At 30.0% G+C, this 24,346-nt stretch overlaps 4 protein-coding genes across 5 annotated transcripts; all 4 read right to left on the bottom strand.

The window, feature by feature from the left end:
- Positions 1-1,536: 1,536 nt before the first annotated feature.
- LOC107460966 (uncharacterized) lies at positions 1,537-2,133 on the bottom strand. Its single transcript, XM_016079399.1, has one exon. The coding sequence runs from the start codon at positions 2,131-2,133 to the stop codon at positions 1,537-1,539; it is 597 nt and encodes a 198-aa protein (XP_015934885.1).
- Positions 2,134-2,169: 36 nt separating this feature from the next.
- LOC107460965 (uncharacterized) lies at positions 2,170-5,880 on the bottom strand. The gene is made up of 7 exons (XM_016079398.1): positions 5,699-5,880; positions 4,919-5,611; positions 4,683-4,876; positions 4,367-4,604; positions 4,043-4,303; positions 3,770-3,967; positions 2,170-2,812 (listed from the first exon to the last, which is right to left on the bottom strand). The coding sequence occupies exons 1-7, from the start codon at positions 5,878-5,880 to the stop codon at positions 2,170-2,172; spliced, it is 2,409 nt and encodes an 802-aa protein (XP_015934884.1).
- Positions 5,881-12,780: 6,900 nt separating this feature from the next.
- LOC110274504 (uncharacterized) lies at positions 12,781-15,072 on the bottom strand. Its single transcript, XM_052253253.1, has 4 exons — positions 14,920-15,072; positions 13,206-13,473; positions 13,000-13,096; positions 12,781-12,910 (listed from the first exon to the last, which is right to left on the bottom strand). Exons 1-4 carry the CDS (start codon positions 15,067-15,069, stop codon positions 12,781-12,783), a joined length of 645 nt encoding a protein of 214 aa, XP_052109213.1. The 5' UTR covers positions 15,070-15,072.
- A 5,160-nt stretch (positions 15,073-20,232) lies between these two features.
- Positions 20,233-21,047, bottom strand: LOC110274503 (uncharacterized). Of its 2 annotated transcripts, none has more exons than XR_008001983.1 (3): positions 20,958-21,047; positions 20,650-20,794; positions 20,233-20,556 (listed from the first exon to the last, which is right to left on the bottom strand). XR_008001983.1 is itself a non-coding variant. In XM_052252548.1 (3 exons), the coding sequence occupies exons 1-3, from the start codon at positions 20,882-20,884 to the stop codon at positions 20,245-20,247; spliced, it is 468 nt and encodes a 155-aa protein (XP_052108508.1). In that variant the 5' UTR covers position 20,885; the 3' UTR covers positions 20,233-20,244. The 2 variants fall into 2 exon arrangements, 1 of the variants encoding a protein (XP_052108508.1); XM_052252548.1 differs by lacking the exon at positions 20,958-21,047 and adding an exon at positions 20,874-20,885.
- Positions 21,048-24,346: the final 3,299 nt, after the last annotated feature.

The raw sequence follows: 24,346 nt of genomic DNA, 5'->3' as shown, positions 1-24,346 counted from the left end.
GAAATAAAGACTCTCTTAAATACTGTACAGTATATAGTGATAAATTCAAAAAATTTTAACAGTAAAAATAAAAATATATATAAAATAATAAATTTTTTGGTTTAAGTACTTTATTATTTCTTATACTTTATTAACTTTTTAGTTAAGTACTTATAGTCAAGAGTTTATAATTAAATTATTATATTATAAACTTTTAAATTATAAAAATCTAAATAAAATTTTGATAAAATTATAAAAACTAATAGAATAATTAAACTTAATTTTTATAATTTTATTTTATTATTATATTATAAAATATGATTAATTTTAAAATGATCTAACTAACAAATTAAAATACTAAAACAGTAATTTAAATAATAACATATACTTTAAAATTTGATTATTTTAAGTTTCATATTTAAAAAAAACTTGAATAATTTTTTGGTTATCAATATAATCAAATGTAGCTCTTTATAAATATATTACTAAATAATCATTTAAAAATTCATCTCATTTAGATCATGAAAATGACTCTTTATAATATTCATAACTTAAAAATTTTTTTCAACAGTTATAATTGCTATGACAAAATTAAAGATAACTTTAAAAAAAGAAACGGACATAGAGATAAACAATATTCTTTCAAATCTCAACTAATTTCTAATAAAAAATACAAATTTATTTAAGTTAAAGAATTGATCGTGAAATGCAAATCTAAAATAAAATTTTCAAGTTGACTATCAAGTATGATAAAATTGAATATAAAATTTTTTAATGGGTCAAATTAATTAATTTAATGGAGCAAATAATTAATATTGTTTTATTCTACTAAGAAAATTTTTAAATTGTAATGGAGAGACTTCCTCTCACACCCTAATACATAAATCTGTTTTTAGTAATATACATTTAGACTGTGTTTGGTTTTGAGAACAGGATAACATAAGATACTGAGAATAAGACACAAAAAACAGAGACACAAAAATATTTTTCTTATATTTTATTAGATGATAAATTAGAACAAATTATGAAAGTTTAATTTATTTTTATTTTTTTATTCGAAGAATTTGAGGAGAAAAATATAATTATAAAAAACTAACAAAAATAATAAAAAAATAAAAAATAAGTTGTGTTTTTTATTAGTTTTTTTTATGTTTTTTGTCGACATGGACATAAAATATACTAATTAAGTGTTTTTAAACATAACTAGTGTATAAACCCGTGCTCAGCACGGGAAAATTTATAAAAGTAAGAAAAAAATTTATATGCTTTGATACTTAAATAACTTAAAAAAGAAAGTAATAATTATTTTAAAGTAAAATAATTATACACTGATACAGAATTTAAAATAAAATTAAAATATTTACATTAGAATACTATTTTTTCAAAGACTTCTCTATAAACAACATTGATAGTTGAATTTGCAGACATTCCTACGTGATTCATAAGTAAAACTTTTAAACATCTCTTACTCTTAACTCTTGAAAGTGCCACATATAGTTGGCCATGTGTAAAAACTGGTCTGGGTAAGTACAATCCAACATGAGATAAAGTTTGTCCCTAAGACTTATTAATTGTCATGGCAAACGATACTATTATGAAAAACTGTCTTTGTTGGAATCTAACTGGGACGGTTTCATTTGTTGGTACCATATTCATTCTTGGAATCAAAGCAATATGACCAACATTGTTACCCGTTAAGACTTCACATTCCATGACATGATTTCCAAGCTTCCTAACTTGTAGCCTTGTACCATTACAAAGACCACTGGATTGGTCAATATTCCTCAGTAACATCACCGGAACACCAACCTTGAGTATTAATTTATGTGGAGGCAAATCAGAGCAATTTATGCTATTCAATAATTCAAGACCATAGAGATCTAGTTGACTCTCCATATTCCCTTCATCCATACATATGGAGTCCGAACTAAGATATAATTTTTCTCCTCCAGGAATGATAGCTATCAGATGGTTGTTGACCTCTTCAACGATGTCTAGTGTGGGAGCTAGTATAGTTCTTGCTTTGAAAAAATCCTTTGAGGACATGTTTTCCAGAATATTTGGATAAGAAAAATGAACTAACTCATCAAATGCCTGGTCTGAAGAAGGAATAACAATATCTCCTGGAAGACATATCTCAGATTCACCATCCATATTGTCACCTATTAGACCATCACCAACTTTCAATAATCACTCACCAAATTGCTCTGTCTCATCCTGATCTAAAGCAGTCGTCCCTACAGAGAGTCTCATGTTTTTTGTTAGTTTGAGCACCTGACAAAACTTCCAAAGGTAAGACGAATTCACGGTTGAATGAACGATATCTTGTCTCGATCCTCGTGGAATGTCAGGAAGAATTTGTCTAAAGTCTCCACCTAGTACAACCACTTTTCCTCCAAAGGGCAAATCTTTTCTATATGTTGGAGAACACCTCATGATGTCACCCAAGAATTTATCAAGTGCTTCATAGCAGTACCTACTAACCATTGGGGCCTCATCCCAAATTATAAGTTTGGCTTTCAACAGTAACATTGCTTGAGGGGAACCAGGTTTGATGTTACATACAGAATCCTCAGTTATATTCAGCGGTATTTTGAACCTTGAGTGTGCCGTTCTTCCATTAGGAAGAAGTAAAGATGCAATACCACTCGAAGCAACTTTTAACACTATATCACCCCTTGAGCGAATCTCAGCATACATAAGGTTCCAGAAAAATATTTTTCCAGTACCTCCATGACCATACACAAAGAAAAAACCCCCTTCATCACAATACACTGCTGTAACAATTTTATCGAATGCATATCTCTGCTCAGGTGTTGCGATGGCTAACTGTCTGAGGTATTTTTCTTTAAATCATCCCTGTTAAAGTTTAGCTCTTCCCTTATAACCCTTTCGGTTAACAAAGAATTATCAACTTCAGTTGCTAAAGGCATAGGAGGATAGTCTTTCAAGGTTTTACCATAGGAATGTAAGATCTTGTCTATATCCATTAAGCACAACTACTTAATCTCATCATCTGACATTGTTAACTCTGTATATTATACGATACCATAAAAATTCAATCAAACTAAAAATGATCAATAAGGAAGAACTTTTATCATTGTAATTAATAGAAACTCACCGCTCATGTTCATCACAGCTCTCTGTCGATACAAAATATCATCTGAGAGTTCATGCCAACATCTATCCCAAACATGTTCTGGTCTTGAGATATTGTTGGATGTTAATAAAATGACAAATAACCTCCTAACATATGATCCTGAGGCCCATGAGCTTGCTTCCTTAATTGCATCAATGAATTCTTTGTCATCTTGCAAGAGTCCAAGGGCGAAGCATGCATCTCTATACGTAGCATAAATTGTTCCTCCAACTGTTCTTATATATCGAAAACTCGTACATCCTCTTTGAGTATTCAAGAGAAGTCGTTGGTAATATTCTTCGGTATTTGCTACAAAAAACTTAGTTAAAATCCCACTCTTAAGTTGTTAAATGGATTAAGCTACGCTATTTTAATTATTATGTAGCTTCACATCCGCTTAAGAATAATTTTTCTAAAAATATAGAAAAATAACAAATCGTATAATCTACAAATTATAACTGTTGGAAGTTATTTGAACATTTATTTTCTAGTGTAGATAAATTGAATAAAATGGACATGGGGTACAGGCTGTTAGGATTTTAAATTTAAATCCTTAAATAAGTAAGATCAAAATTGAATGTAAACTCGTCATTACCTGCAGGTACATGAGTCAACCTTCAAATTGCGAAGCCTTTCTTTCGAAGAAACTACTTTGAAGAATCGTCCTTCCAAATAAACTTGGTTGGAAACTCAGCATAAGTCAGACTTCGAGCATAAGGATATGACATGTTCGCTGCCATCCATCCCAAAAACATGGACTTATGAGATATTGCTCTTTCGACGATATCATTCACATTAGAAGTTTCACCATAAACCACAGGTTGCTCATCCTCCAAATGGAATGGAAGTCTAATCACAAATGGTTCTTTCTCTTAGATTTCATATCCAAATAGACGCCAGACTGCCTCACATGCCGATATATACCTACAATCGTAGTAATTCCTAATTTCGTCAATAACTTGTGTGGCTTCTGACAGATCACCAGCATTGTATAGAGTAGCTGTTACGCGGTCATTACCCTTGTGTACATACTTAAACAGATACTTAATAGAACTTGTTTGGCATGTATATTCCACATTTATGTGGCACCCGAACTTGAGCAACAATTTTGGATTATACGGAACAATAAACTTATTGTCTAGTACACATTCTCTTTTCTTCACTGTTCGACCGTTATCAATACGCCTATATTTGGGAAATCCGGCCTCATCAATGAGTGTTCACTGTCTAAACTCTTTAGGATAGAACTTTGAACAGGATCCATTCTTCATGCAAGGTGAATTCTTGTTGTACGGACCACATGGACCATGTACCATGTAATTTTGAACAGCTCTATGTAGATTTGGCCTTTCATTTTCATCAGGAATCTCAGCTGTTATATGTTTGTCTATGTCATCTAGCGTTTGTGTCTTGAACTCGTTACTCATGAATAAAAGGATATGTGCATGCGGAAGCCCTCTCTTTTGAAACTCTACAGTGCAAACGTCTGAAAATTGAAAAAGACAAATGAGCAAAGCATTACAACATAGGATTTCAATAAAGCATTGCATAAACACAGACTTACATCCCAAAATTTTACCAAAGATTTTTTCCTCTTTGAGGTCATCTATCAAACCATCAAGCTTGATCTTGAAAACTCGACACAATATATCAGGACGGTCTTCTGCCTTCAATCCAATAGAAGTCACTGCTCTTCTTATCTCATCCCATTCAGGGTTACAGGTCATGGTGATAAAATAGCTAGGATATCCTGCATATCTGCAAATTGCAAACACATCTTTACAATTATTCATCATATACCTAGGTCCACCGGTAAAAGTACTGGGAAGAATTATTTTTTTGCCAAGCCTTGCAGTATCTACATCCCCGTTTATAACACTTTCATGCAGACATTTGTATTTATCAACCCTCAACTGTGGTTGTTTACACCTAAAGAATTTTAACCTCTCTGATTCCACCATTGTGTAGGCATCTACCAGAAACTGTTGGAATAATCTCTTTGATCTCAGAATTAATGAAGATTCACCCGTCATTTTCTGTAGTCGAAAAGCAAAGAATTGTCGCAAAGTGATTGTTTTGTTTTTCTTTGTAGGTCTAGCGGAGATAGAATCTGATGTTGCAATACCCAAACGAAATACATCCTCCCCATACGGAAACAACAATGGATATTGTAAGGCTAAATAAGATGGATGAAAAACATCAATCCGCTGGAGCTTTCTAGATTGACTCTCTATAATAATATCTCTATCCTTGCTAAGTTGTTCGACATCGCCAACAATCAATGCAGCCACTTCAGATGCAGATGGCAAGTTGTATGTCCTACCATCTGTAGTCCTTTTACTAATCAACTTAAGCTTTATGTTTGTGCAATTTTCCTGTTGGTACCTATCTCTTGCATAGCGAAAACTCTTTGCCAAACTATCATATCTATCTAGCATGTTTCTTAATATTGCCACAATTTCCCTATCCCGCTCATTTATAGCTTCATTGGAACTGCAAAAAAAAATAATAAAATTTATGTTATTTTCTCTCACAGATAAGAAATAACTAAAAAAATTTGACTGGTTGGATGAAAATTACCGAAGTGTGCCTATTCGATTATCAATCTCATTTTCTGTGTCATAGATATATAGTTGGGCAAATGTTGGTCGCAAACTATCAGGAGAAAGTAAGCTACCAATGCTATGGTAGTTTTGACCCCCAAGCTTAAAAATTGGAGGAGCAGTCCCATTGTTCACCCCACGGTCAATTTTTCCAGCCATTGATGTAAAACAAAACATTGAATTAAATTTCCTTATATTTTTTAGGAAATGATTACTTCTTTGATCTCCTCCAGTATGAAGCTGAATGAGCTCATCAGGAGGCACAGAAAGTAGAGGAAGCTCGATCTTTCCTTCCATACAACATAATGAAAATTTTGGTTGGGGCGACTATTTCGATTTAGCAAGCCTTTCTCCAGACCACATCCATGCTTTACAGTGTTGACATTAATAAATAGGATTTCCTATATCCCATACATCTGTCGAATGAACTCTCTTTAGCTACTTAGTTGTCATACCGATACAATTTAGTCCACGATGTACACAGATGCAAATAAACATACAGATAAAAATTTTACATATCGTCTAAAGTTTCTGAGGACGGTATAAAATTATCTTCCATATCCACATCCAACATTGAATCATCATAACCATTCAAAACTACAGTAAAAAAAATTATAAAAAATGCAAACATAATCATTTTGATGTATTACTAATCATTCATATCTCTTGCAAACTACAAACTTAAATTCTTGATATAATGAGAAATTACCTTCATCATCAACAAAAGGGTCAACACGTTGGCCACTGTGTGTGTCAGCGCTTGGTGGATGCGTCTTAACAGTCGATAAATTTACATCTTTATAAAGTTGTGCCAAATTAATAGCCACCGAAGCAACAACAGAGGAAGATTGTCCTTTTTGCACCCCAATCATAGTAGAACTTCTTTACAAAAAGGTTCAATTTTATTCAAATAAACCATAGAAACTATAGAAAATAAAGAATATAATAATGATGATTATCTTTTCTAAATTACCTTTCTGTTAGGCACGATCGGTGGGAACTGGAGTGTGATGGAAGCTGATTTTGTGGAACGACTTCAGTTAGATTATTGACGGGTCCTTGTACACTGAAGTATGCTAGAATTGTAATAAATCTATGTTATATAAATGATTTCCGATGAAGTATACTTTTTGTTAAATATTGGTGTATGAATCATTTGGCAATCATTAACTATACGTACTATTTGTTAACACGGACAGTGGAGTTCTTGTCAATGAGGGATCCGTCTGTAGAGTTAAAGATTTAGATCTTATCTCTGATGTAGAAGGTCTTACATAATTAGGAGGAGTATTTTCCTGTCCAAAAATTCCATGCGAGGCACAGTGTATACCATGCATAGATAGTTGCTTCCCTATGAATGAGTAATGAGAAATATATAGAAAATTTTCATCATTAAACCGATATAAATTAAATTTAGATAAATATGAGTCAATTACAGTAAAAAAATGTCACATTTATCCTCACTGGATTGTAAACTGAGAATATTAGATGAGGTACCAGTTTCTCGACACATTGTTCTTTGACTTGTAGTAATATGATGCACATTTTTATGTACGTCAAAATTTGTATTATTGTTGTTCTTCGACACTGTTAAGTCAAAAAAAATAAATGAAACACAAATAATAATTATTCAATTAACTAATCTCGTATTTGATTTTATATAATTTTAGTAGTATACTTTCGTAGTTAAATTTTTTTTTGTATTGGTTTAGTTTTATTGAATTATTTTTTAAATTATTAAACTAAATCAATGAGTATTCATATCATATTATTCAAAATATAACCAGTCATCAGTTAAAAATAAATACAATTCAATTTAAATAACAAATAAAACTCTAAATTTAAATATAATTTTAAAATTTCAATTTATTTAAATCGAGTTAAATAGATATACACAAAAGCATTAAATTTTATATTTTCCCAATTAATATAGAGTTTTATGTATTAATTTAGGATAAATAGTATATTATTTTAAATTATAATAGAGTATATTTTAAATAATATTAAATAATTAATTAACCTAAATAGTATATGAAGATTTGAAGATTGCTTAGTTTTTATGTAATTTATAGCTTATTAAATATGAGTTTAAAAAAAATTATAAAGATGAATAGTTATTTATAGTTTTCAAATCACTAAACTAAAATATTTAAAAAATTATGTATAGTACAAACTACTTCGCTAATATTCTCAACAACGATAATAGTTTAAACTGTAATTTCCATAAAAAATAGAAATTAAAGAAGTTTTAGAAGAACACTTACCAGAAGCACAAAAGAAAGCAGACTCATTATCATCAAGTCTTTTTTGTTTTCTTGCCAAAATTATCTTTCGTCTTAACCTTGCAACCTTTGATTGTGTGATTGGAGTGGGATACATTATCGTTGTTAAGTCACTTATCTACAATGTACTTCTTACGCAACAATGAGCTACGAATACAAATTTTAAAATTTTAATACTTATTTTGAAGTTAAATTTTAAATATCCATTAACTTACAATACTGATTATTTATTGATTAATTTATGAGGTATCAATTTTTTCTTAAAAAATAAAAAAACTTAATTTTTAAATATATAAAAATATATTAATAGTGACTTTTAATTCACAAATTAATAATCTAATTAAAATGGGTATATATATATATATATATATATATATATAAAAGCCAAACCAATTTGAATATAGCTATCTTAAGCAAACAAATTTTTACATTATATATTATCAAATAATTGATTGAAAATATACACTCCTGCATGACAATTTTTAAAAAGTGAATTTAGAAGTGATCAATAAATCACATTTTTTAATCAACGTATAACAAAAAAATTAGTTAAAGATAAAATATTCAATAAAACATAGAGTATTGTATAGTAATAATATTTTTAGAGAGTGTATAATAGTCTTATTTTTTTCAAATATTTAACAATTAAGCTATATTATATTAATTCTTTTCAATTACTAAGCTAATAAGTTTATAACATGTGAACAAGAAAAAAAATAAAATTGTAAAGAAGTTGAACAAAATAAATTGAAAACACTAATCAATAGAAGACTAATCAACACTTAAAAAATTTATTTGAAATGAAAAAAATAAATAAAACTTACATAAAGATGTGGTGCAATGTGCAACAGTAACACCTTCAAAAGGATGTCTAATAATCAAATATTGAATATGAAAGATTATATGTAATTGTAGAGTTCTTATATAGAGCTATTGTATTTTGGGCTGGGCTAAAATATTAATGTGTATATGTTATAATTTGTTGGAAAGAATCAAAGATATTATTTTATTTTAAATCAATAGTTTTCTTTTTTGAACGAAATAAAAAGTTTTTATTTATGGAGTCATAAATATAATATAACATACTTTAATGAGTCACAACAACATACAACACCAACACCCTAATAATCACTCTCATTCAGTAATCACTTTCATTTAATAATATTTTTTATTTCATAATTTAACGTTCAATGATTAACTAATAATAAATTAAAAGCACTTTTTATTACTGTTATTATTTTATTTCGAAAAAATTCATATACTAATTTTTATTTGCGGATTTTGAGTTTAGGTTGAAGAATTTAGAATATGATTAATATATATTAGTCCCATGTCATGATTGCTTAAAATTTATGCCATCTTCTTCGTGAACTACTCCTATTTCTGAATATTTTTCTGATCTCTAAACAAATTCATGAAAAAAAATTTTTCTCTAAATCTCGATCTTAAGGGGAGGAGGAGGGAGAGTGGAGGGTCACTGTTGTCAAAGTAGAGACAACGACAGCAACCCTCCCACATTAGCTAACTGTGTGTTACTAGGAGAAAAAAGAGAGTTTTTATCAACAGAGAGAAAAAAAATTTTACGTAATAATATAATTAGAATAATTCTATAAAATTATATAATTTATTTAATTAATTTTATTAAAAATCAAGAGAATTAAACATAAGTCACCTAATATAAAATTAATAGTTCAGTATTAAAATCCTAAAATAATGCCACATGAGAATATAATCGAATATTGAAATTTTATTATTCTTAAAATTGATAATGAAACCTTTTTATTTCATTATTTTATTTTTCATAAAAAAATTTTCATTAAGAATAAGTTTAAAATAGCATATAATAAATAAGTGACTCTATTAATTATAAGTTGGTAAAATCATTATCCTTCGAGTTAATACTAAATTATAAAATTGGAAGAAAAAAAGTGTTAAGTGTACTGGTATTTTGAAATCCATGATGAACATTTAAAAAAAAAAAAACACCCCAAGAAGCTTAAATTATTGTATCTTCTTTAAAATACGATGATTGATCCCCATCCAAATAATAATAACTTGAGGAGTAAGGTCACTGAACGCCAATGACTATTGTTTGATATACAAGTCAATTAGACAATTACTTTCTTGTTCTTTTAGTCAATTACAAAAATAGCAGATATAATTATATAATAAAAAAATATGTATTCTAAAAGTATTCAATAAATTTTAATAAAAAATAACATCTAAAATAATATATATATATATATATATTATACGCTAACAATACCCATAATTATCTAATTATATATTAGAGTCATGTTCGACTCGTATCAAAATAAAAAGAAAGTACTTTCAATGTCATTAGCATGTCCAAAAAAACATAGATAATTAAATAAAACAAAACAACAATTATTTAATTTAAAATATTTTAAAATTTGAATAGTATCTGTTCTCTCAATAAACAATAGTCATAGCCAAGACTCCACCAAACCTTTAAAACATACTCCTTTATCTCTATTACATGAAAAATCTCATGTTTCACAGCAGCTACTTTTTAATGGAAGGAGCACCAGACATGTTGAACTCATCCAATAGACGCTTCAAACAAAATAAAACAAAAAAGTATAATTAAGATTTTAACCAAAAAATAAAATCCAAAATATAAAAGAGGCTATATAAGTGAAGACTAAATGAATATCCTCACAACAGGTCTTTTAGTAACAGACAAATTTTCCACAATTAGATCAGGTGACTCATCACAAATAGAACATCCATCTTCACCTCGAGGCTACATAAAAAAACAATGAAATAAATAAATAAACAACACCTCATATTTGGCAAATTAAACCTTAATATACATAGTCTAAAAATCAACAAAAAATAAAGAAAAAATCATACATGCAAAGGGTTAATAGGACCAGCACGGGGTACACCAGATTTTACCGGGCCTTGAGTGTCCCTCCACCTCGATAAATTGGTAGAATCAGAACGTATCACCGATACATCATAAGAATCGCACCATCCAGTAGTTTCTACTTCGACCTTGAATAGAAACTCCTTATCAAGGAAAAACTCATTAAAACCAATAGGATCTTTGCTTGCTTTCCCTTTTTCCTACACCAAAAATTTTACATTTATATCGTTCTAAATAAACAAACATCTCTTATTGACAATCATAATGTGTTCAACAAAATTGGTTTCACGTACATTCAACTCTTTCACCATCTCAATACAGGTTCGTCCGAATAGTGCTGCGACCTCCTTATCGAACACAACAAAGTTTGTTGTACCAGTACCATCAAAAACTAACAAATTCAACTTATACCTGTTTTTTTTATTCAAAAACATCAATTAACACCTGGCCTATCACCCTTTAGTTACAACAAAATCATAAAAATGATATTCAACATAATTTAGATGCTCAAACACAATTTTTTTTAGATTTATCAGTTTTCTAGATTTTAGCCTAGCAAAGGAGACTTTGGTATAAAAGTGTTGTAGGTATATGAATTTTTTTCTGTGCACTCTATCTTTGTTTGCCGTCTTTTTTTGTGTGGTTAAACCAGATTTCCATCAACCAAAGCAGTTTTTGTTTTTAATAAATATTAGTATTAAGCCAGATATCGCTAAATCATTAAAAATCAACATAATCAATTAGTTAATTATATTGAATTTTTATGAAAAGATTGCACAAATAAATCTAATTAGAGTAATACCTGTCAACCACATTATTCACATCCCTATTACAGTCATCGCAGAAGTATTCATCCGCATTAGCTTCTGTCTTCACGCTGTAAACACATGATTTATACCACCAACTTGGAACGGGTTCAACATCAAGAACAGTGGCCCGAACAACATAGAATCCAACCTATATAGGAACAGTTTGAAAGTTTAAAAAAAATGAACCAAACGAAAAAAATAGTTTTATATAAAGCACTCACATCCGCAGCAGCACGTAACTTCTTTATTGTTTTCCTCCCAGTGGAATATAAAACTTCATCTTCATCAAGATATGCTGGTTTGCCAGAAACCACAGACAGGTACTGCGAGATCTCTCTATGGTACACACTACTTATCAATCACGATGCCACAAAAATACAGTCAATATGCACAACCATAAATAATTCACAATATTGTTACAATACCTTTTTCGAAGCATCAAAGCCTCAGGAATATCTGGATTTATCAAGAGTCTAGTACCATACATAATGTTTTACGCAATATTGGTACATATATATAACAACCATTGTTTAAATGAGTTATACAATTATACATGACAGAAGAATTATCGAATGGAAGGTAACCAAAAGTGTACTTAGATTTAAAAAAATAACTATAACCTATCATGAATCTAATTAATTATTAAAACTTTTTATTTTAGCAATGACATATAAAAAAAATATTCAATGCAAATATAAAATAATAAAAAGTATTATATAATAACAGAAATATAGTTTAAAATTATATATTGATTAATTAATTCTCGAGTAATTCAACATAGGATTTACAATCAACAAAGAAAAAAAAACTGCTGATACCTCGTTTATCCAATTTTATATACTAATAGTTTGTATCACTTCAACCAATTAAATTTTAGAGATTAAAAACAAAAAAGAGAATTTCCAATGATATTTAAAAAAATTTCTACTTATCTCAACTGTTTTTACTATATGAAAATATTGATGGCATAACTTTCCTTCTATTGACAACCTTTCATGAGCCACCCCTTTCGCATATCAATAATTAGTAGAAATAGTTACAATAAGAATATAATAATTTGATAGTAATCAAATTCTCATGTACCTCCAGTATTTTTTACTCTTGCAAATTGAAAAATAACTATTGGCAGTTGTTGATCGCCCGATGCTAGAAAATCCTTGATCCGGTCCACCATCTCTCCAAGAACAACAATATTAAGCTGTAAACTGTATAGAAATGCAAATTATTTAGAAAATAAAAGATTACTTATTTAAACATATTAAGTGGTGAGTAAGGATTGTTGGAAAAAATACACCCGTCATTCGCAATATGAATGACCATCATGTTAATAAGTTTGCCATCGTTCATGTATTTCCTCTCACCCTCTACGCCGGCCATAACTCCAGTAACGTCTTAAATAAATATCAAACAGAAAAATGTGCCCAAATCACACGTTTTAGTGATATTTTGTCATAATTAAAAAAAATCAACTTCTGTACTTGTCATAAATTATACACTTACCAACCAAAAAAGAATGATGAGGAGAGTATCCCATAATTTCTCTAAAAGGGACCAACTTAATACCATATAATGGTATTGCATCACAGAAAGAGGGTAAGACAGTAGTTCTATCTTGAAAAAACAACCGAAATTGATGTGATGTTGTGCGATACAACCCACAGTTGTTGTTAACTCCAAAGTATGTAAAAACATACACAGTTCCTTCCGATATCAATGACTCAAACACAGATATCAGATCCTCACCTACAGAATCATGCATAGTTTTTCCCTATTTTTTCACAAAGAAAAAAATTTTATTATTCACTTTCTACACCCAGTACCAATAATGTCCAACTAAATAAACAAACAAAATTTATATAAAATTTTCTTTAAATATTTATAACCAAATAAATTAAAAATATGATTTAAATCTAGAATATTAAGTATTAAGCATTAATAACAGATTTATATGCAACCAAAGGAAGAATATACACATAATGGATTCAAATGTTTAATACTTTAATATATACTATCATTATATTTTAAACATATATTTAACTATATATTGAGAATAATTAGAATATTTAATTTTAACTGTATATCTAATTAGAACATTTTAAAAAGTTTGCTAAAAGTCTCTCAAAACCCCCTCTTTATTGGCCAAACACCCCTCCCTCCATTCTCAATTTAAATGATTCTCTTTTCCATTATAGTTCCTCATGGCCGACAGTCAAACCTTTTGAATCTTATGCTAGTCACACTTATTGAAAGACTTGGTATTTGGATTGAATTCTTTTCCTTTAAATTGACTCTTAATGAGGACATATACTGAATTTTCTAAAAAATTCATGAAATAAAATACAACAAAACAGAAGGCAAAGATTAGTTTTTCTGATATATGTAAGTCCAAGCAAGATGGGGATCTCATTGTGACATGACTTCATCAGATTGAAGATAAAGTTGTTTCATATATATTAAAAATAAAAATATAAAATACTGCTAATAAATAGTTAGGACCTAGAAATCAAAGTTCGTGAAAAAACCAAAAAATAAATAGGTTAGTATTCCTTACCAACGATACCTTTAAGGATACTAATTCTTTAGTTGCTATATATATGAAATCTGTCTTTAGATGTGTTAAAATAAAATGCATAATAATATAAAACAAAGCCAATAACAAATTGAAGAAAAATTTTACTAAATAATACAATTTTTTTAGTCCTATACCTATAACAAAAAATGACGCATCATCCAATTCAAATGAAATACACTAAATATAAACATACTATGTAATACAATCAGATTGATAAATTATTTTGCCTTAAAAAATTATATTTCCTTAATAGAATTCTTTAATGCAGAATTTAAACCAAAATAAGACACGTTAATTTTTAAAGCATTATTTAATTGTTATAGGACATTATAAGGATAATAATTAAAATTATATAAATTTTCTTATGAAACAAAATTTAAATGAAACAATATTTAACAGAGTTAAAATTTAAATCTTTTTTTACTGTAAAATATTCTTTTATAAAAAAAATTTTTGCTTTTCTTGCAAGGAAATATACAATTGGGTTTTATTCTTGTTCAGTTTTTAATTGAATGGTCACAAGAAAAGCATAAAACTGTTGAGATTGAAATTGTAATAATTATGAGAGTGAGATCATACAAATGTGGAACTATGTGTATAAAAATAGAGAAACAATTGTGTGGATAAATAAATTAGAAGTACCTGCTCATCCATCAACACCATTTCAATGGAGCTACTGGATTTGGGGTCTTTGAATTTTGGTAAAGACCAGAGTCTGATTACTCTGACATGAATCTTCCAGCTCTCTTTTGGCGGTGCAATCATCTCTAACAAATCATATTGTCTATCCATTTTTTCTCTAGATAAAAAAATAAAAGCAAACATAAATTCTAGCAAGTATGTATGGTAACAATATAAGACCATACTTCCTAGGCTTTTATAGCAACTAAGAAGAGGTATATTTTTTGGGTAAATCACTTTAAAATTAGACTGCATCTAAAATCATATTTCTTCCATAATCCCAAAGAAGAAAAAATCTGTCTTGATAATATAAAAAATAAAAAAGATTTGAATTGAAAATACAGCTCTTATTCTATATCATAAATACTGTCAATTAAAATTATATTGAGTAAAAAAAGATATGAAAATAACAGCTGAATTCATGTCTTCCTTTAAGAAAAAAAATATCTATATACGTATATAATAATACCCATAATATATGTATCAGAAAAATCCATAATATATACGTGTACAGTAATACACATAATATATGTATCAGAAGAAAGATATTGTATTATTTTATTTCAAAAAAAATCTCATCATTTTATTGTTTTCTAAACCATGCATCATACGTAGCAAATTTAAGATAGTTTTATCCAAATCATATGCCTTTTTTATGAGCTTAAATTATTAGAAAAAATAATTTTATAACAGTATCATATTTGCTATAATTTAAAATTTGAGGTATTGATTTTTATTGACTCCAAAAAAAATATTACAACATAAGACAAATAAAAAAATAATATATAAGAGTTAGACAAAATAAAAAAAATTACGTGAAAAGACGTATTAAAAATAGGATCAATTATATGATAAATTTAATTATATATGGGTCGCATGCAATTTCGGATTAGGGTTTTAAATTACATATATTAATGAATTAGTTCAGAGACTTACCATGGTTACAACCAAGGTTCTAAGAACAGGGAAAAGACCCAACAAAGGATCCATCGAGAAGCTGTTGTTAGGACTGGACATGTTTGTGTGCAAGTGTTTCAAGTTATTGGTTTTTTTCTCTATAATCTAAAACATAAAACATACAACAGTGAGTTGAATAATCAAATAATAATCTACAAATTTTACAAAAACACAAAGCAGTAGCAGTACAACAGAGCCAGAACCCCAAAATCAAATAATCATTCAACGATTTCAACAAAACACAAAACCTTATAATCATTCAATAATTTGTTGATTTTATAACAGAGATCCAGAGAATAAAATGAAAATCGAAGAATAGGTGCACACCAAAGCCACTGACCTTCGAGACAATGACGACGAGACGACGGCGACAAGACAACCGCGAACAGGACGAATCCGACAGAGGATGGGCGCCGAGTGAGGAAGAAGACATCGAACAGGGGATTTGACTTGAAAAACACCCACAGTACAAAGAGAGACTCCTCGGACAGCCACAGACGGCGGCAACCAGTCACTCTGTTTGGCGGCGGTGGAGGCTAGCTAGGGTTTTCTCTTTTTGTTATCTTTGAATGAAAGAATGAATAAAGGTAACAAAAGAGAGGAGAGAGACCAGCAAGCAGTAAGTGTTATTCCCTTTTTGTTTTCTTTTGTTTTATTTATCTATTCCAATTTATAAAAATAACAAAAGAGGGTAGGGAGACCAGCTTTCTTTTGTTTTATTTATCTATTCCAATTTATAAAAGTAACAAAAGAGGGTAGGGAGACCAGCTAACGTGTTCTTGTTTTCTTTTGTTTTCTTTATTTATTCTAATTCCCTTTCTGTTTTCTTTATTTATTCTAATTCCCTTTTTATTTTCTTTTGTTTTCTCTATTCATTCTAATTTATAAAGAGACTACTTGTGATTGATCAGATTCTCTACACTTATTTTGATAAACAAGGAAATTGATTAAAAAAAGTTCTTATTTCTGTTTATTGAATAGATTCTGTCTATTTTAAAATAATTGTTGTTTTAATTTTAACTTTTAGATTCATTAAAAAATTAAAATATGCATTTTAAATTAAAATAAAAGCCATACCTATTTTAAAACTGAAGAAGTATATGATAATGATAATAATAATGATGCTGAATGAGCAAATAATTTCAGTAATGCATGATTTATTCCCAAGTTCTCAAAGTAGTAATCATATCCATGTGAGAGAGGGGATTCCAATGCAAGGTTCAAGATATTCCAAGACCAAACATGCTGTGCATAGTTGAATCTCACTCAACTCGCCTTGCAATTACCAACATATTATCACCACCACCAATATTACACTTATTTCTTCAACGGGCTTTCATTTTTTTATATAATTATTTAAATACTAATAATAATAATAACTATTTATTAAAAGAAAACACACTCAAAATCTTGGATTAAATAAACAAATATGCGAAACAACTCTTGTATCAAGTTCTAAGAGATAAATTAATGTCAACACAAAAACTTTGAAAAATAAACTACTCATATATTGTAGATCCTAATAACTCTCAAACAACCATAGTTCATTCAAATAATAGTTTAAATAAATTATTCTCCTATATTTTAAATCGAACTGTATAGAGGCGTGTTGATTTAGTCCTCCACCACAACCCACTTCCCTTTCTTAGATTTGGATGAAACTGACTCCTCTCCAATCTCTTCCATATGTTTCTTAGCTCCGAGAATCTTAGAATTATGTTTCTCATCAACTGCAGGTGATGGAGTTGGCTCACTCTCACAAGCCTGGGATATGCCATCATGTACCAATAAATATAAGAATAATAATATTTTAGTTATTATGTAAAAATTAATAACATCATTGTAACAATTTAAATTGGAAATCATTTGACACAAACCTTAGAAGTGTCGTATGGACCAGTAGACAAACTCAATAGTTCAGAATTTTTATGGGACAAAAGGCCCTACAAAACAATTGATTCAATAAAAAGACATCATCAAAATCTGGTTGATCTATTTTTGTAATACCGAAACAAAAGAAAAAGTTATTAGCCAGAGGGGATTACAGTGTCAGGATGGTATTTATCCAGGAAGGTAGAGACCAGAGAGTTCTCATTAGTCATTCTCAGTACATGAATCACATATGGTTCATAAGAGTTCAGATTCCTCATCTTGAGTTGCACTTTGAAGATGAACTTAATATCCCTAAGCTTATTAATCTCTTCGGGACAGGAATTTTTCTCAACACCCTTCACAGTTAGGGAAAAAAAGTTCATTCATGCTCTCATAAGTAATAAAAATTAAGGTACAGTCCAGAATATTAACACAAAAAAATGAATATGACATCAAATCTTAGTCACACAAGACTGCCTAAGGTCCTTAGCAGAAACTCCAAGAAATTTTGCAGCTTCTCCATCAAACAAAACAAAAGAGGCAGCATCGGTGTGGTCTATCACCCTTATGTGGATGATGTACCTATTATTCACAAAAAAATATACAGTCCAAGAACAACACACTACATAAATCTTACCAATAATCAGCGTCTATAATATGTTATTACTGAATTGGATGCAAATAATTTTTTAATGGCTTACCCAAGAGTCTCCATCCAACAAGGAAGAATAAAATTCATCAAATGAAATTAAAAAAATTAAAAGCAAGTGACCCCGTGAACAAATCAAAGCTAAATAAACCAGTAGCCAATCATTTTTTTTATATTTCCCTTGTGAATCAGAATCCAAAAACACAGAAATAGCAAGCCACGAAAGTAACTTTGCAATCTGATTTCAATAATAGTTAATCTAAATCTCCAACCCTACATTCACACAATTAACACCGACTAGCCATAACAAAAGCAAAAATTATGAGCAGTGCCTTTTAATTAAAAAAAATTACTAATCAAGTAGAATTTTACAACATGTAATCAAGAAAAATATAATAATCATGAATAGTGTGAAACTTCACATCAAACTCAAAAACAACACATAAGATTCCATATTCGATCTGAAAACTCAAAAAGGGGAATTATCCAAGAGTCTCCATCCCACAAGGGAGAATAGTTTAAAATAATCGATATTATATATAATTCACAAAAAAATGTTATAAAAATACCTATTAGAATAATAATAATTTAATAGTGTTTGAGTAAATAATACAAATGATTAGATTACACCACTATCTTCGAGGACAAAGAGTATATAGTGTGTGAATGTTAAAGAAGTATCGTGAGTCATACCTTGGCTCATAGAACTCGTAGTCTCAATGCAATTGGGACAGAAATATTTTTTCTCAAGTTCCCTCAAGCCACGACGACACTTTTTAGAAATCCCTGGCAGCTGGAAACTCAACATTGATAAACAGTTTCGAATTGTAGTTTGTGTTAGATACACCCATGACCCCTACAAAAGACATAATAAAATAAAGAAAATACCATAAGCATATGATGACAGAAAACATGCATTCAAATACCAATAAAATAAACAAATAAACAAACTACTATAAAATTTTATCTTGCCCATTTGGAGAATAACCACATAGGTAAGACACGGGTGTTCCTCCAGATATTTGAGCAATTCAAAAGCAAAAGACTGCCACAACGTTACCCTTAATTTCTGTCCACCCTTATAAGAAACAGCAATTCTTGTAGAGTAAAGAGAGACACAAAATTCCAAAATAAGATTTTAAAACAAAAGTCACTATCAAAAAGATATTAAGCATTACTCAAGATCATCAAGTTCTATGGTGATATAACTTGACAGCTTCCCGTCCCGTGTGAATTCGACCAAGTTACCCTTAGAAGCAACCTGACCTATCACATCTACAAAATAAAGGCACCAATCTATTGATTAACAAAACTCTATATGCCCAAATTATTCTCTTTGGAATCAACGCATTTTATTCATGTTGAAATCAGATCCTTTTAATTCTCTTAAAAATAAAAATATAAAAAACTATTAATAAATAATTAGGGCCTAGAAATTGAAGTTCCTGAATAAACAAAATTATAGGACATTATAAGGATAATACACAAAATTATATAAACATTTTTATTAAACAAAATTCAAATGAAACTATTTAACTAAGTTAGAAATTATATTATTTCTTAATATAAAATTACAGCAAGGGAATATTTGTTACAGGAAGGGAATAATCAAAAAATTCCTCCTTAATATAATATCTCAATGAAACAAATTTTAGATTAATATTATATGAATATTCAATAGTTGAGACTTGAGAGGAATAGCAACAACCATCAATTGAATCCATATCTGTCCACTATATGCTCATAATAAAAAAGACAGCAAATGGTGCAAAACAATATATAGGATTAAAAAATTAGACTTCAAAGAATTAAACAACACATGCATCATAGATTAATCTAACAAAGTACTTACCAACTAAATAACCATCTTCTTTAGACTCTGATTGAATTGTTTTGAACGGAACAAAATTGAATCCGTTCAATGGAACTGAAGAATCTTGTACCGGACGCACAATCGTGTTCCTCTTGAAATGGATCCTAAATTCGTGTCTAGTAGGCTTGAACTTGATAGTATTCAAAGCAACTCCAAAATTAGTGACCACGTACACGTTGCCCTCAGCGAGTAAGCCCTCGAAGATAGGAACAAATATGTCTTTTACAGTGCATTGAATTGTATCTCCCTGAATGCATTAATTTTATAGAGTCATAGATAAATGAGGTTTATTACTCGGTCATTACCAAAATAAATCTGAAATGAAAAGAGAAAATTTTACCTCTTCATCAAGGACAACCATCTCAATAGGTGCCTTCATCCCAGATCTTGCAAATTGAGAAACGGTCCAAAGTCTAATGACACGTACTTTGAGCTTCCACACCTTATGCGCTGGACCAGCATTGATACACTTGATGAGATCATACCTAAAAATCAAAGACCTCATATTTAGTGAAAGATAAAAAAAACTTATTGTGAAACAATCCACATGGCACATGAACTCACCTAGCTGCCATTGCTACCTGCCACTACAAAATTACTTAAATAATCTGAATTTCAGTGTAGATAAAGAATAAATGTGGTGATCACCTATGCTAAACTTATAGAGAGTCACAGCACTGTTCAGCCCCAGTATTGGTAAGGATTGCAAGAATCTTTACGTTCCTATCAAAATCCAGCTAAAAAAAAGGGAAAGTGTTTAGACTATTCAAGATTAAAGAATCTGAATCATATTAATAAAATCAATAAATCAATAAATAAAATAAAATTCAAAATTAGGTTAGAAATTAACGACCAACATTTACTATGTTCCATTTACATGGCAAACTGAAGTTTAATTCTGAAAAATCAAAATAAGAAACAATATATGCTGAAGAGGAAATCACCATATTTACATACACTAATTAGGTACTGTAAATCACAATAAGTTTCGAAAAGGCATGAAATTATTTTATTTCTGTATGTTGTCAAATCATTCTATATCATAGATACTAACATTTCACGAGGTACAGACTAAAGGCATTATGAGAATTAAATTCGATATATAGCACCAATTTTTGTTTCCTAATCTGAAATAATTCCCAAAAGGTTTGTTATCACTACCTTCCATATATGACCAAAGATTGTGTTGAGAGCATAGTATCATATTTTCTATAATTTAAAATCTGAGGAATTGATTTTTATTGACTCCAAAAAAAATATTGCAACATAAGACAAATAAAAAATATATATAAGATTTAGACAAAATAAAAATATATACATATGGGTCGCATGCAATTTGAGATTAGGGTTTTAAATTACATACATTAATGAATTAGTTTAGAGACTTACCATGATTACAACCAAGGTTTTGAGAACAGGAAAGGACCCAACCAAGGATCCATTGGGAAGCTGCTGTTAGGACTGGGCATGTTTGTGTGCAAGTGTTCCAAGTAATTGTTTTTTTTTTTTCGTGTAATCTAAAACACAAAACACAAAACACACAACCCTGACCTGAATAATCAAATAATCATCTACAAATTTTACAAAAACACAAAGCAGCATCAGTACAACAGAGCCAGAACTAAAAAATCAAATAATCGTTCAAAGATTTTAGCAAAACACAAAACCCTATAATCATTCAATAATTTGTTGATTTCAGAACATAAATTCAGAGAATAAAATGAAAATCGAAGAACAGGTGCACACCAAAACCACTGACCTTCGAAATAATGTCGCCGAGACGACGGCGACAAGAAGACCGCGAGCAGCAGAAAGAATCCGACGGAGGATGGGCGCCGAGTGATGAAGAAGACATCAAATAGGGGATCTGCCACTGACCATCGAGATAATGACGCCGAGACGACGGCGACAAGATGACCGCGAGCAGCAGGAAGAATCCGACGGAGGATGGGCGCCGAGTGATGAAGAAGACATCAAATAGGGGATCTGACTTGGAAAACACCGACAGTACAAAGAAAGACTCCTCGGACAGCCACGGACGGCGGCAACCGGTCACTCCGTTCGGCAGTGGTGGAGGCTAGCTAGGGTTTTTCCTTTTTGTTTTCTTTGAATGAAGAAATGAATGAAAGTAACGCAAGAGAAGAGGAGGAGACCAGCAAGCAGTAACGCACTAACGCGTTATTCCTTCCCCCCTGAAACGACATCACATTAGGCAAACCGAGTGTATACCGGTCCGGTCCAAACCGGCTGCTGGGCTTTCATTTTTTTTAAGTCAAACGATTATAAATTAATGTATTATAAATTAATGTTAATTGATATGCAGTAGATAAACAAATTTAATTAGAATAAATAATAATTTTTTAAATTCATTTTAAACTTTTATTTTATTTTAGACTTTATAAATGAAAAGATTAATTCACTAATATAACGAATTATAATTAATGTAGTATAATTAATTAAGTAATATAAATGATAATAAATTATCTAAATTATATTAATTATATTAATATTTAAATATATAATCAAATCAAATAAATTAAATCGGGAAACACTCTCAGAAGCATGCCACGTCAGCTTCATCATTAAGTGCAGACATCCGATTTTTATATAATATAATAGATAATAGATATAATAGATATTTCTATTCATATCTTATTTGTTAAATACAATTTTGTGTCTTTGTATCTCTATCTTAATGTGCTATGTCTATAAACAAAGGCAGTCCTATAGACATGTACGGATGAAAGTTTTACATTTATATTTAATTTAATAAGAAAATTATACTTGCATTCTATTTAAAATTTAGGGTGAAGTATTTTTTCGTCCATAAGGTTTTGGGTCAAAATCAAAATCTTTCTTGACCTTTTTTTGTTATTAAAATCATCCTCAATATTACAAAACGTTATAAAGCCATTCTTTTATCCATAAACAATATTTTTTTGACGATTTTGCCCTTAAAAAAAGCTCTTCCCCTCACCACTAACCTCCAACCCCCTTCTTCATCATCACCGAGTCTCTTTCTTTTTCTCTCTCTTTCTCCTAGATTCTTAATCTCCCTTGAACCCTAACCAGAAAATAAATCAACAATTCAGCAATAACAACAGCAAAATAAATCAACAATCCAATAGCAACAACAACAATCATAAAATAAATCAGCAATCCATCAATAGCAACAATCACAAAATTAGCAACATAAATTAAAAAAATTAAAAAAATTAAAAAGGAAGAACTCATGTATATGTTCTTCAAAAAAAAAAAAAGGAAAAACGAAGAGAAAGAGAGCAAGGGAAGAAAATTAAAATCGCAGTGTATCTTCCTTCTATTTTTGCCTCTGTTATTTACTCCCCACCCTCAACACTCCTCCCATCACACCATTGCCTTGACCTTTTCTTCTCTTACTGACACAAAATCATCACAAGTTTGACCTTAACCCTGCATAGAATCAACAACAACAAAGACAAAGAAAAAGTAAATAAAAAAAATTATACCAAAAAATTAGAAAAAAAAAGAATGAAGAACAAATTGAAATCCAGAACAGCACCATACCTTAATCAAAATCCTTTTATTTTTTTTGTTGGCATCCTCTTACCGTTCACAACAACTCCCTCCTCGTCGTTCCCTCATTTCTCAATCCATAACCTTATTCTCAAGAAGCGCTTCCAATTCGTCATTCAATTCTGCTGTGGAACTCTCTTTGACGACTACTGCATCTTTGGATAGAATGAAGACTAGATTGGCTTCGTCGCGTCTTCCTCCTCCACCGCGTCGTTCACGGTGGCACCACCATCTGTTGTGGCTCCTCCTCCGACAGCAACAATAATCGCTTATGGTTCAAGCTCTTGAAGAAGCTTCTACCGGATGAAGTCTCTTTACTTTGTGATTCTTTAATTTGTGTGTGATTCAGTCTTTGTTTTTATGATAATGGTGATGGTGATGATGATGAGAAGATGAGTGGGGTTTGTGGTGAGGAAGAATAAAAGTTTGGGACAAAGATAAAGAGAAAGAGTTTTGGCGATGATGATGAAGGAAGGTTAGTG

Source organism: Arachis duranensis, chromosome 8 (genome assembly GCF_000817695.3).
Source record: "Arachis duranensis cultivar V14167 chromosome 8, aradu.V14167.gnm2.J7QH, whole genome shotgun sequence".
Lineage (NCBI taxonomy): Eukaryota > Viridiplantae > Streptophyta > Magnoliopsida > Fabales > Fabaceae > Arachis > Arachis duranensis.
Note: the sequence above shows the minus strand (reverse complement) of the source record. Positions and strands in the feature narration are given on the sequence as shown.